This window comes from Balaenoptera physalus (genome assembly GCF_965194825.1).
Source record: "Balaenoptera physalus genome assembly, chromosome: 11".
Lineage (NCBI taxonomy): Eukaryota > Metazoa > Chordata > Mammalia > Artiodactyla > Balaenopteridae > Balaenoptera > Balaenoptera physalus.
This window is the reverse complement of record NC_138896.1, coordinates 14,299,076-14,313,272: the sequence shown is the minus strand read 5'-3', so window position 1 is coordinate 14,313,272 and position 14,197 is coordinate 14,299,076. Positions and strand designations below refer to the sequence as shown.

At 39.4% G+C, this 14,197-nt stretch overlaps 1 protein-coding gene and 1 long non-coding RNA gene across 8 annotated transcripts in view; both read right to left on the bottom strand.

The window, feature by feature from the left end:
* Positions 1 to 14,108, bottom strand: part of KDM1B (lysine demethylase 1B) — a 54,818-nt gene extending 40,710 nt beyond the window's left edge. For 2 of the 7 annotated variants that reach the window (XM_082415162.1, XM_082415165.1), the window contains exons 1-8: positions 13,948 to 14,108; positions 13,588 to 13,631; positions 12,244 to 12,282; positions 10,304 to 10,403; positions 9,323 to 9,450; positions 8,128 to 8,217; positions 7,474 to 7,585; positions 4,349 to 4,465 (exon numbers count right to left, since the gene is read on the bottom strand). In XM_082415162.1, coding sequence (XP_082271288.1) covers positions 4,349 to 4,465; positions 7,474 to 7,585; positions 8,128 to 8,217; positions 9,323 to 9,450; positions 10,304 to 10,390 — 534 coding nt within the window. In that variant the 5' untranslated portion in view covers positions 10,391 to 10,403; positions 12,244 to 12,282; positions 13,588 to 13,631; positions 13,948 to 14,108. Of the gene's footprint in view, positions 1 to 4,348; positions 4,466 to 7,473; positions 7,586 to 8,127; positions 8,218 to 9,322; positions 9,451 to 10,303; positions 10,404 to 12,243; positions 12,283 to 13,269; positions 13,547 to 13,587; positions 13,632 to 13,947 lie in introns of those variants that run through there. The other 5 variants (XM_082415164.1, XM_082415163.1, XM_082415166.1 and 2 more) reach the window with 5 other exon arrangements.
* LOC309638875 overlaps positions 1 to 14,197 on the bottom strand; it is a 93,475-nt gene that overhangs the window by 51,618 nt on the left and 27,660 nt on the right. The gene's annotated exons all lie outside the window — the stretch shown is intronic.

Sequence of the window (14,197 nt, the reverse complement as noted above, 5' to 3'; positions counted from 1 at the left end):
ACTTTTCAGTAATAGAGAAGGAAGATATACTTCTCATTTCATTTTATGAAGCCAGTGTAACTCTGACAGCAGAACCTGACAAGAACATTACAAGAAAAGAAAATGACAGAGACTATCCCTCATGAACACAGATACAAAATCCTTAACAAAATATTAGGAAACTGAATCTAAAAATACAATGAAAGGATAACACATTGAGAACAAGTGGAATTTTTTTTCCCCAGGAATGCAAGGTTGTTTCAACATTCCAGAATCAGTGTAATTCACCACAATAACAAAGGAGAAAAACTGTATGATCATCATAAAAGATACAGAAAAAGTATTTGACAAAATCTAACATCCTTTCATAATAAAAAGTTCTCAGCAAACTAGGAATACAAAGGAACTTCCTCAATCTGATAAAAGGCATTTGTGAAAAGCCACAGCCAACATTACACATGATGATAAAACACTGAACACATCACTCCTAAGGTCAGGAACAAGGCAAGGAGGTCTGCTCTTCCACTTCTATTCAGCACTGTACTGGTGGTCCTGACCAACGCAATAAGGTAAGGGAAAAAAATGAGCAAAAGGATAGTTTTTTAAAAAAGCAAAACAGTCTTTATTCACAGTTGATATTGTAGAATTCCTCCCACCAAAAAAATCTACAAAAATATAAATGGAATTTAAAGTGAAGTCAACAAAGTCTCTGGGTATAAAGTCAATAATGCAAAATTAAATTGTATTTCTATATAATTGCAACAAACAACTTGAAAAGTTAAAAATAAATTCTACTTGCAATCACAGAAAAAATAAGTATCTAGAAATAAATTTAACAGAACACATTCTCGGTGAAAACTAGAAAACACTGTTGGGAGAAATTAAAGACCCTGAAAAGATGGAGAGACAGACCACACCCATGGGTCAGAACAGGGGTCGAGAAACCTTTTATTTATTTACTTTTTTGAATTTTATTTTATTTTTTTATACAGCAGGTTCTTATTAGTTACTTATTTTATACATATTAGTGTATATATGTCAATCCCAATCTCCCAATTCATCCTACCACCACCACCGCCACCCCGCCCCCCGCTTTGTGTCCATACATTTGGGGAAACCTTTTCTTTAAAAGGCCAGATGGTAGATATTTTAGTCTCTGTGGATCACATGGTCTCTGTTGCAACTACTCTGCCATTGTAGCATGAAAGCAGTCATACACAATACATGATGAATGAGCATGGCTGTGTTCCAATAAAACTTTATTTACAAAAACAGGTGGAGGGGGCCAGATTTGACCCATAAGCCATAGTTTGCTGACCCCTGGATTAGAAGACAAAAAAATGTAAAGATGTCAATTCTCCTTCAAATAATTTATAGATTCAATGCATTCCAATCAAAATCCCAGAAGTTTTTGTAAATACTGACAAGTTGATAACAAAATTTTTATAGAAATGTAAGGACCTAAAATAGCCTAAACAATCTTGGAAAAAAAAAAAGTTGGAGGAATTTATACTACCTGACTTACTATAAAGATACAATAATCAAGAGAGCAGGGTACTGGGTTAAGGATAAACAAAGAGATCAACAGAATAGAGTCCAGAAATTGGCTACAGGTATGGGCAGCTGATTTTTTTATAATGTTGCCAAAATAATTCAATGGGGAAAAAAATTGTCTTTTGGACAACTAGATATTTATATGAAAAAAAATTGAATCTTGACCTATATCTTACATCAAAACCAAAAATTAACCTGAGATGGACTAGTGTCCTAAATATAAAGGCTAAAATAATAAACCTCCTCAAAGAAAACATAGGAGACTGTCTGTGCAAGTTGAGAGTTGCAATGATTTTGCAGAAAAGATACAAAAAGTTCTAAGCATAAAAAAAAATGGATAAATTAGGTTGCAAAATTTAAAAACTGCTCATCAAAGGATCTATTAAGAAAATGAAAAGGCGAGACAAAGACAGGGAAAAATATTCAAGATAACATATCTCATTTCCAGATTACATAAAGAACTCCTACAAGACAAGACAAACCCAGTTTTTAAGAGACTTGGACAGATATTTCTCCAAAGAGGAACTATGAATGGCCAATAAGCATATGAAAAGATGTTCAACATCACTAGTCATCAGGGAAATGCATTTTAAAACCACAATGATAAAACAATACATACCCACTAGAATGGCTAAAATTAAAAAAAAAAAAAAAAGTACCACCACCAAATGCTGTAGTCTGGTACAACAACTGTGGAAAACAATTTGGTAGTTTCTTACACGTAAATTTACCATATGACTCAGCAATTTCCTATGTATTTACCCTTCAGAAATGAAAACGTAAGTCCACAAAAACACTTGCACAGAATGTTCATACAGTTTTATTCATAACAGCAAAAAATTTTAAACAACACAAACGCCCTTCAACAGGAGAATAAACAAATTGTGATACATCCATACAACGGAACACGGCTCAGCAATAAAAAGGAAAAAACTACTGATCCATGCAAGAACATGGATGAATCTCAAAAGCTGTTTTACTCAGTGAAAGAAACCAAACGCTAAAAAGTATATACTGACTGATTCCATCTTACAAAGCTCAAGAGCAGGCAAAACTCTGTTTAGGGTATGGCGATCTAAATAGTGTTTGCCTCTGGAGGGAGGGAAGGAAATGACTGGAATTTTTTAGGGTGGTGGAAACATCGTGTATCTTGACTGGGGTACTGGCTACATAGTGTGGACATTATCCAAAACTCAATGAAATTCAATTAAGATCTGTGCATGTAATTACAATATGTAATTATACCTCAATTTTAAAAACAAGACGTAATTTTACGTCTATTAAAAATATCACCACTCAATGTAGGCAAGGTTTTGATAAAATGATCACTCTGAGCTATAGTTCTTTAAACCTTTAAAAAGTTTTAGATGTTTTATCAAGTGCCTTAAAAAAATGTGCTTACCCTGGCAGTCCAGTGGTTAGGGCTCCGCGCCTCCACTGCAGGGGGCACGGGTTCGATCCCTGGTGGGGGAACTAAGATCCCACCTGCCACATGGCATGGCCAAAAAAAAAGTGCCTACCATAAATACATAATCAAAGCACAAAAAAAGTTCTAGCAGGATAAATGAGTCGTTAAGAATGCTTATCTATTAGGGTGGGAAGGAAGAGATGGTTAAGGGGCGCTTTCATTTTTTATTTGTATATTATATGTGTGTGTATATATTTACATATACATACATATATTCAATTTACTTTTTTTAAACCCGATTATATTAATGTAATAACTGTGTAAAATTTAAAACAATAAAACACAGAACTCCTAAATGTTCGTACCCTTTTTCTCACCATTTCACTTTGCAAAATCTTCCAAATATATTTACAATAATTATGAGTCACTTTAATAATATTTGTATCTTAAATCCCAGGCTTTTACAAACTTGATCATAAACGTTATAGAGCTTTTCATCATTTCTTTAAAAAGAAAATATTTTGCTCGTGATAACTGCATATCTTCGTGAATATACAGCAAACCACTGAATTACACACTTTAAAAGGGTGAATTTTATGCTATGTGAATTAAATCAAAATTTTCAAAAAAGAAAGCCTCTTGCTTCTGAGATTACAATGATTCCTAATATTCTTTAATGTACTGATGGAACTAGAGACATTTTGTAGATGAATGCTTTAACACATTTAAGCAATAAACACATTTTTAAACGTGAAGTAATTATCAAATCTCAAAACAGGCACACTATACCAACTATGGAAGACTGCTAACAGCCCAAACATATATATCTTTTTCGCCTTACTAACAGGATCCTAATTTTGATCCTGTTATAAAATATTTTCTTCCAGTTATAAAATATTTTATAAAATATAAAACACGCAACAGTTATAAAATATTTTCTTCCTTGGTCCCTACTGCTGTTCAGAGTAGCTGCATGATCCTATTCTGGCCAATGAGCTATAAATAGAACTCTACTGCTGGAACTTCCAGGAAAGCTCCTGGTTTCCCAATAAAAGAGGGAGAGACTTGGCTTGGGATACCCCAGCCATTCCCATCTTTTCTGCTTTGAAGTTGGAATGATGGCTGACAGTGCAGTAATGATCTTGTGACAGAACTGGAAACTAAGAGGAGAGCTCCTTGGATACCTACGCCAACTCTGGACTGCCTGTTTCTAAACTGCTTATAATGAGAGAAAAATAAAAGCCTTAATTGGTTAAGCCATTGTAGTTGAGATTCTGTTATACGTAGGACAATATAATCCTGATACAATGATCAACAGAGTTATTGAAAAATATACACCATTATTATTTACTGATAACTAAACTAACACATCAATTAATTCAAAAGGAAAACCAACAGAGATCATACCTTAACAGCAGTATTTGGTTTCATACCACATCGGTACGTCTTTGCTATCTGTGGAGTCAGCTGGATTTCCTTGGTAAGTTGCCTCCATTTTCTACACTCAGGTTTTGTACATTGAACCTAGATGGAAAGTAAGAAGTCAAGATCAATGGGTTGGCACCTCCTGAGCCAGCATTTCTATCTTCCACCTCTCACTTTGCCATCTTCTTCACATGATTTGGTCAACAACCGTTCAGCACTTCCAAGTAAATACCTTTTCTTCCCCTTGCACCATCGCCACCCATAAAATCCACTTTTGGGCTTCCTTGGTGGCGCAGTGGTTGAGAGTCTGCCTGCTAATGCAGGGGACACGGGTTCGAGCCCTGGTCTGGGAGGATCCCACATGCCGCGGAGCAACTGGGCCCGTGAGCCACAACTGCTGAGCCTGCGCGTCTGGAGCCTGTGCTCCGCAACAAGAGAGGCCGCGATAGTGAGAGGCCCGCGCACCGCGATGAGGAGTGGCCCCCGCTTGCCGCAACTGGAGAAAGCCCTAGCACAGAGACGAAGACCCAACATAGCAATCAATCAGCTAATCAATAAATAAATCTTTAAAAAAAAAAAAAAAAAAAAAATCCACTTTTACCCCATCAGTCTAATTTCTGATTCAATACTAGCTCAGGCCCCGAGAAGTGCAAAAGGGGATCTTAGTACTGTTGTCAGAATGGCTTTCTAGCTCTAACCTAAGGAAACAGAGTTAAATTTAGTTGCAGGTAGTCAAAAAGTATCACACTAAATGCAATGTGGTATCCTGGATTGCATCCTGGAACAGTAAAAAGACACTAATGAAAACACTGAAGAAATCCAAATAAGTCTGTAATATACTTATTAGTACTGTACCAATGTTAATTTCTTAGTTCAAAATATAATCCTGGTGTGTTAGATGATAACAGTAGGAGAAACTGGGTGAAGGATATACAGGGACTCTGTACTATCCTTGCAAATTTTCTATAAATTTAAAATTATTCCAAAATAAAAAAGCATGCAGATATCCATCTGCAGAAGAATGAAGTTGGGCCCCTACTTAATACACATACAGAACTTAAAATGGATCAAACACCTTAATGTAAAGAGCTAAAATGATCAAATTCTTAGAAGAAAATATGAGTCAATCTTCATGACCTCAGATTTGGCAGTGGATTCTTAGATATGACACCAAAAGCACAAGCATCAAAAGAAAAACTAGATAAATTGAACTTCATTAAAATTTAAAACTTCTGTACACTAAAAGACACTATCAAGAAGTGAAAAGACAACCTAAAGAATAGGAGAATATATTTGCAAATCACTTATCTGATCAGGGCCCGGTATCCAGAATAGATAAAGAACACTCACAATTCAACGACAAAAAGACAAACAACCCAATTTAAAAATGCGCAAAAGACTTGAATAGACATTTCTCCAAAGAAGATATACAAATGCCAGCAAGCACAAGAAAAGATGCATTAACCGTCATTAGGGAAATGCAAATTAAAACCACAATGAGATACCACTTCACGCCCACTAAGACAGCTATAATTTAAAAAAATGGTAAACATGAGTTGGTGAGGATGTGGAGAAATCTGAACTCTCATACATTGCTGGTGGGAATGAGAGATGGTGCAGCAGTTAGCTATGGAAAACAGTTATCAGTTCCTCGAAAAGTTAAACATAAGATTGACTATGGTCCAGCAATTTCATTCCTAGGAATGTACCCAGAAGAACTGAAAACAGATGTTCAAAAATATTTGTATACAAATATTCACAGCAGCACTGTTTGCAGTAACTAAAAGGTGGAGATGACCCAAATGTCCATCAACAGATGAAGGGATAAGTAAAATGTGGCAAATCCATAAAGTGGAATATTATTCCCCCACGAAAAGGAATGAGGTCCTAATACATGCTACAACAAGGATGATTCTCAAATGCACTATGTTAAGTGAAAGAAGTCAAATATGAAAGGTCACATACTGCATGATTCCTTAATATAAAATATCCAAAATGGTAAATCCATAAAGACAGAAAGCAGATTAGTGGTTGCCAGGGGCTGGAGGCAGGGAGGAGTGGGAGGTGACTGCTGAATGTGCACAGGTTTCCTTTGTGGATGCTGAAAATGTTTTGGAATTAGACAGAGGTGGTGGTTGCACAACACTGTGAATGTACTAAGTGCCACTGAGGTGTACACTTTAAAATGGTTAATTTTATGTGAATTTTTTGTGAATTGAAAGTTATGTGGGGACTTCCCTGGTGGCGCAGTGGTTAAGAATCCGCCTGCCAAAGCAGGGGACACGGGTTCGAGCCCTGGTCCAGGAAGACCCCACATGCCACGGAGCAACTAAGCCCATGTGCCACAACTACTGAGCCCAAGTGCCATAACTACTGAGCCTGCGCTCTAGAGCCCGTGCTCCACAACAAGAGAAGCCACCGCAGCGAGAAGCACGCGCACTGCAATGAAGAGTAGCCCCCCCTCGCCGCAACTAGAGAAAGCCCGCTTGCAGAAACGAAGACCCAATGCAGCCAAAAATAAATAAATAAAATAAATAAATTTTAAAAATAAAGTTATGTGAGTTTCACTTCAATTAAAAAATGTTTAAGTATGCAGACAGCTCAAATTACCTGTAATATTAAATAAATTAGCAAATCATTTATTAAATGATGCTATATTTACATTATATATGCAATTGCTAAAATATGTTTTCAAAGAATGGCTAGATGGAAAATTGATATAAAGTTAAATTAATAAAAAAAACTCAGTTAGCAAAAACTTACATGCAAAGTATGATTTTAAACCTAATTAGGATTTGTATATAAAGCATGAAATTGTGTTTAAACATACACAGAAAAACATGAATAGAAAAAAAGATGAGAGAGATATGCACCAAACTTAGCACTGACTATCACCAGCTGGTAATGAGTCTTTAGTTTCTTCTTTACACTATAGGTTGAATTATGTGATTTTTCTACAAAAATCAAAAATGTGATTTGCTTTAATAGTTACAGAAAGAATAAATGTAATTAAGGAAGACTTTCCTAAAAATTGGTATTTTCATCCACTCCTCTTGCATTTAACTCTACAAATCCTTTACAGAACAGTAAAGCGTTATCTTCTTTACCCAGTAGGGGAGCTGCTGGTCTGCCATGAAAGCTTTGGGACTAGGTTCAGTTTTTCCATTGCTAGTCCATATTTTTTTCCATGTAGTATATTTGTCATATCCATCCTTATGGCTGAAAAAGAATAGAAATAAATATATCAAGCTATAAGTTATGCAGGTTTTCAAAACAGGTGGCAGAAATCTTACATAAAGGACTTAACCAGCCATATTATAAGGAGGGGGGTAGTTATCATGGCACCCGTAAAACAGGTTGCATTCCTTTCAGTTTTATACTTAAAACTATCAGGAAGGGATGGTTACCTGTCTGTCCAGCACCCTCTAGGTGTCAGCACCCTCCCCCTAACCTTTGCCTTCTGCCCCCCATGCACTGGCACAGAAGAAGCAGCTCCTAGATTTTTCAGAAGTTGCAAACTAAGGAGAATGACTGTCTCACAGCAGATGCTTTTTGAGCGCTGAGTGTGCACACACATAAGTGTACACACATGCAAACTACAGCATCAAAGTCCTGGCCCACCTGTAGTCAGCACAGGTGTGGCTGAAACAGTGGAATAATTCAGTAAGCCTGGGGACTCAGTCATAACCATCTGACCCCCTCCACCACCCAAGCCACCATCCCTTCCACCACGGAAACCTCAAACAATTATCAGAACAAACCTTCTATAGTAATGGTCAAAGCATTCATTACAGAAATGCTCCCCACAGGAGAGGTGATACCACCGGGATGTGTAGCCATTTTTGGCACATCTGAAAACAGCAAAAATGGGTAGCTTTGGTAATGAATAAACATTTCTTCTCGTTTTGTTTTTTTTTTTTAACATTTATCAAATCGCTTTAAAAAAAAAAATTAATCAAGCACCTCCTATAAGCCCATTTTGCCTTACCTCCAACAATCAGAATTACAACAACCAGAATTATAACAGGGGAATCCTAACAACCAGATTACAACAGGGGAAATGGAAAGGCCGACTGATACATAACAATGCATGGTGAGGACACAGGGACTTAGATCAGTGGTACCCATCGGTAGGGCCTGGGACCTAGCAGTTTTATCAAGACTCCACGGAGTGATGATAGGGTTTTAGACATGAAAGAAGGGATGCCAGTGGCCTTGCTGCATGTGGGCAAAGAAGCAAAGTGTGGTCTTTAGTAATAACATCTGGCCCGATACTGAACAGTGAATGAACCTGGCCAGCTGGAATGGGACCATCCAGGAGGCAATCTAGTAAATATAACCTACCACACAGCCAATCATGTAGTAAAAGAATGAAATACCATGCCACTGTGAACAGTAACACCACCACCTCTTTGTGATTAAAAAACAAAACAAAAAACCAAAAACAACAACAACAACAAAACCCAGGATATGTTTTCCAAGTTTTACTGATTGTTAACTGAAGATTTTTCTCTGGAAGTAAAAGGTTATGCTTGGGTCATCCTAATAAAAATGGCAAGAGTACAGTTAGCTACACAGTTTTAATGAGACCTGTATACATCTGTTGGAGGAGAAGGTATGTTATATGAGGGAGAAAAGCAGCACAGGGAAATAAGCATATACTTGTCTCTCCAGGGAGGTCAAGGTTCTCTCTCCTCTGCCCCCCAACCCATCCTCAAACTGTCCCCCCTGCCATCCTCTACCACCAGAGGTACGGCCATTGTGGATGAGACTTGAGGACACGGATTGGCAGAGCAGAGCTCTGGGCAGAGCTGGGCGTGCTGTGCACAAAATTGACAGGCAATGTCTCTGCTGTTGGATAACAAGTATCTCTATGTATCTTCAGGAAGACTATCTTTGAGGATGAATGCTCTCACCCGCAGGAAGGTGAGGCCAAGACCCGCCATCTAAACAGACCTTTCAGAAGCGCTTGCAAAGCACACGGGACACGCGGCTGTACAGCCGGCTTTTTCGCATTTCCTGTACTTCTTCTCTGACCCACCATCTTCATCCTCGTCTGTCGTCTCTGTGGCCTTTTTCTTCGCCTGAGAAACAACCAGCTGAGGTTAAGAGTACACCGGCAGGGCCAAAGGTAAAGGCGGTGGGAGGTTTACTACTGAAATCACTTCCATGTTAGAAGTTCTAAACGTGAAGATCAACAGCATCCTGCCAGTGGGGGAGGGGTTGATGGTACAGCCATTTCCCTGAGACTGCACTGTGCAAATAACTCGCTAATTTGCTAGAAATTTAGAACTAGCACTTTGACAACAGCTCTCTGAGTAGAGAACTAAAATGCATATGAGCTTCTCTTAGGAAAAAGCTGTTTCAACTATACGTCAATAAAAAAATAAAGAAATTTTTAAAACGCTTTATCATCAAAAATAAAAGCCACTCTCAAATAGGATTTTTTTCTTTACTTAGAGCAGTTATATCCTCTCAGTATTATAGATTTTAAAAACTAGACAAATTCTAGAAAAAGAATTACATCATTCAATATTTTTCTTTAAAAAAAAAAAAAAAAAAGTCCTACAAGAGAGACGGCAGCAAGTAACCTGCTAACAGCACCCAACCGACTACAAGCTGAGGTCCAAATTCCTATGAATGACACCAAGCAAAGCATGATCTGGCCCCAGCTCATATCCTGGAGGCAACCCTACAGCTGTGATTCTCTGAACACCCCATGCTGATTCACACTCTAGGCCTTTTATCTCTGCAGTTCCCTCTGCCAGATACACTTTTTTCCTACATTCTATCACTTTATCACACTGATTGTCCCAAGGTGAATTTCTCCACTAGACTGAAAGTCCCTTGAGGGCTCCCCAACTCTAATTCTTCAGTCCCAATCACAGTAAGTCTGGTGTTCAAAACAGGTGCATTGAATGAACAAATCAGTGATACCTGCCTACCGGAGCTCCTCAAAGGAAGGCTATCTGGAGAATGATCAAAAGATGCTTTTTTCTTTGTCCTCCCCCGTGGGGTTGCCATTGTATCAGAAAATCTGCAAAAAACAAACAAACAAACATTAAATATTAGCATCTGCTAATACTTTCAACACTCTGGAGTCAAGTTATTATGTAATTTAGTTGGTAAGAGTATATGTTCCGCAAGCCAGATGGCCTGAGTGTGAAGCTATTGCTTTCAAGTTACTTAAGCTCGCTAAGACTACGCCTCAGTGTTCTCATATATAAAATGGGCACAGCCAGAGTGTACCCTAGCACTGGTGTGAAGATTAAGTAAAATAACTAATTTAAAGCACCAGGCCTGGTGTAAGTACTCAGTAAATGTTATCCATTAGTAGTATGTACATTTACATATAAAAATGAGAAACACACCACACGAATGACCAATAAACAATTGACACTACTGTTTATAAAATTCAATGAGTAAAAATATCTCATTTTTGTTTGTTATGTTCCTCTCTATCTCACTGCATCTTCTTAGTTCCTGAATTTTGCTCTCTTATTATACTTTAAAAAGAACACTCATTCATTCCTTCTCAATAAAACCCAAAAAATAAATCTCAGGCACACTGTCTAGTCACTGCTGAATATAGGAATCTGGGTTAGATAGTCTAATCTGGGTTATGAGTTCTCAAACTAGTCTAATAGCAGCACAGTTAAAGAAACATTAAGAACCAAAAGTCTACACGAAAAATAATGCATAAAACCATGAATGATTGAGTTATCGTATTAGTATTTTTTCAATTAAATTCGATAAGGAATGAAAAATGCTTAGCATAAGTACTCAATAGTGTATGGATCCTACAATTATCACACATCTCCTTCCCTGATCCATATTTACTACACACACATACACACACACACACACACACACACACACAAAACGACGGCATGAGCAATAAACAGGACGTACCTATGGATAAGGACATGGAAAGTGGAAAAGTGTTTTTATCTTAAGATATAAATCCCACATATATGATCTTAATCTTGGGGAAAAGCTTTAAAGGGCTTGTAGTCCTATTGTTTCACTATAAACTGTAATCCTATTGTTTGCACTAACATTCACGAGCGCATTTTTCATGGATTATTAACATCACGTGTGAAGACTTTCAGTCTGCCATCTATAACAACTTTGAGAAATCTTGACACCGATGTTACGGATGGTTTTTCTTTGACTCAGTCTTCACTTTCTCAAAACCATTATGTTAGTTGTGAACAAATATACCTTACACATATTCTGAAATGCATTACAGTTCTTTAATCATTAAAAAAACTGCCATTAGTGCCACAGCACTCATTATACAGTTGGATAAAGAACTAATGATTTTAAAAGTCCTACTGTCTACCTATAATTCTTATACCCAGAGAAGGCTTTCTGGATCACATTTTCAAAATTTTGTCCAATCTAACCAATCTTTTTATGTAAAACATATATCCCACATTATTCATAAAATGAACCATGAATAAAGCATGTGTAAACATGTATACAGTATACGTTAAGTATTGCAGCAAAAATATCTGAGTCTAATGTGGGGTTTAGGAACATAAATAGAATCAGGTTCACGCAACATTTGACAGTGTTACCTGGGCAAGCAAGCACTCTCAAAAGAAAGCTCTCCCAAAAGCAAGCATAGATTCTGGAAATTTCATCAAACATTTTAACCCAACTGTATACTGAAAAACATGTATTTGATTGCAGTGAAGAATGATGTAATTCAAGAAATGGTTAAGAGGAAATGAAAACATTAGCTATAAAAGCCATTAAGAAATCTGTGTCGTCTGGGAAAAATATGATTGAAGATTTTTAGGGCAATAATTTTGTCTTAGTTAATTATACAATTAACAGTTATGTAAATTCATCCTTTTTTTGACACTTACTGTAATCTCTGTATTTTCACTGTTGCTGGGTTCTTGGGGCTTAAAATAGAGGAAAAAAATTTAAGTTGGAAGGACTACAGTTAATTGTGCTTTTAAGTATAGTCTTAGAAATATGATCAAAAGTGTCATTAAAACAAATTAGTTTACTGGAAGTGCTTTCCCACCTGGTTCTTCAAATTAATAAACTCACCTAACGTTAAGAATGATCAATTTGTTTCAGATTCAATATGACTTTATAGGCATGTTTCTTCCTAATTTTAAATTCATAGCTTTGGTTTTCTTTCAGTGTGACAAAAGAAAAAAATGGTTGGGGGGGCATAAATATATAAGTGAATATATCAATGTCTAGATTTCTACTTTAATAATTCCCAGGATTTTTTCAGAAGTAGCTAATTCAAAAAAACTTTTTAAAAAGACACAGAATTCATAAAAATATGAATCTAAAGAACTCCAGGTTGGAATAAAAATTTATAGTGGTATTAGCATAATTTCTCAAAACTGGACAAAATACTAGAAACTTCTTCAGAGACAAAAGGAGCAAAAGTTTCCCTTTGGGCCACCTAAAATTCTACCCACAATAATCAAATTTTCCGAAATATGGATCCAGTTCAATTGCCCGAATGCTTTGTTGACCACTTTCTCTGCGTGGAAGATAATTAATTATTAATGGTCATTTTCTCCTGTACCTCCTGACGAAACCTTCCCTCCCACTCGCCTTCCTTCTACTAAAATAGGTTTAAAAAAAAAAAAAAACCAAAAAACCAACCAAAGTGTAAAAGCCTCGAGTTGTGTGTGCACAGGTGGAGTGACGAATCTCCCCAAAGGGAGTGGTCTGTGGACGCCCGTACGCTCTCCCGAGGAAGGGCTGGGCCTCCAGCTGGCTAGGTTCCAGATCACGGAACCCCCAACTCATTACAGCTGGGCCTGCCCGTTCCTTCCTCTTTCACCTGCCGGCTGCTAGGCTGTTGACTAACAGCTACCGTAATCAGGCCGCGCCCTAGGGGTCCCGGGTCCCGGCGGAGTTACCCCAGCAACCTGGCAATGCCGATCGCGTCTCAACGCGTGGTCGCGGCGCCGCAGTCGAACTAATACCACCTGCGAGGCCGTGCCGGCTCCTCGCCGCCACGCTCTCGGCTGGGAAGAACGGCCAGGGAGTTCCTACTCCCGGACTGTGGGTCCCCCCACCCTATTCCCCGCAGCTGGTACTCCCCAGGTGACAGAGCACTGACAGCCCCCAGGAGGGAGCCCCAACATTCCCTGTGCCAGATGCAGCCGCCTCGCTTTCTGAAAAGCTTTCTCGTCTCTTCTCCGAAGTCGGAGAAGCAACAGCCTCCCGGGACTCACCTTTGCGCTGGAGGCGTGCAAGGAGTCGCGGCGAGAAGGCACCGCTGTACAGAAAGGAAATATTGCGGGGAGGGGGGATTAGGAGAAACCCGCAGCACCGCGATGAATCGGGGAACCCGGTCGCTGCAACACCCCAGCCCGGGAATTCCCTTTCCTCAGGCTGGGATCCCCACCTCTCACCCCCTACCAATCCGGGGAAGGAGGTATAGCCCCGAGGGCACCGGTCCGCCTCCCACCCGGGCAAGGAGCGCTGCACAGGAGCAGGAGAGCTTGCACCCCGGCCAAGCTGCTTTGTGCAGAGCTGTCACCCGAAATCCGCCGCCGCCCCCACGCCCGCCCCCGGAGCCGCGTGCCCCCCACCTCAGAGCGCAGGCGAGACCTCGCGCGCCGCCCGGGGCTGCGGGCGCCTCTCTGGAGCCGCGCGCCGAGCGCACAAGACAGCAGAATCCGCGCCGCGAGCCGCAGCCCCCGCTCGGCCGCCGCCGCCGCTGCTTCCGCCCCTGTCACGACGTGACCCGGGGTGGGAGGAGCCGGCGGGAAGAGGGAGGAGTAGGGTCCCCGCCTTCGCCTTCGCCGCGCTACTCGCCCCGCCCTGGCCATTTCCGCCGCT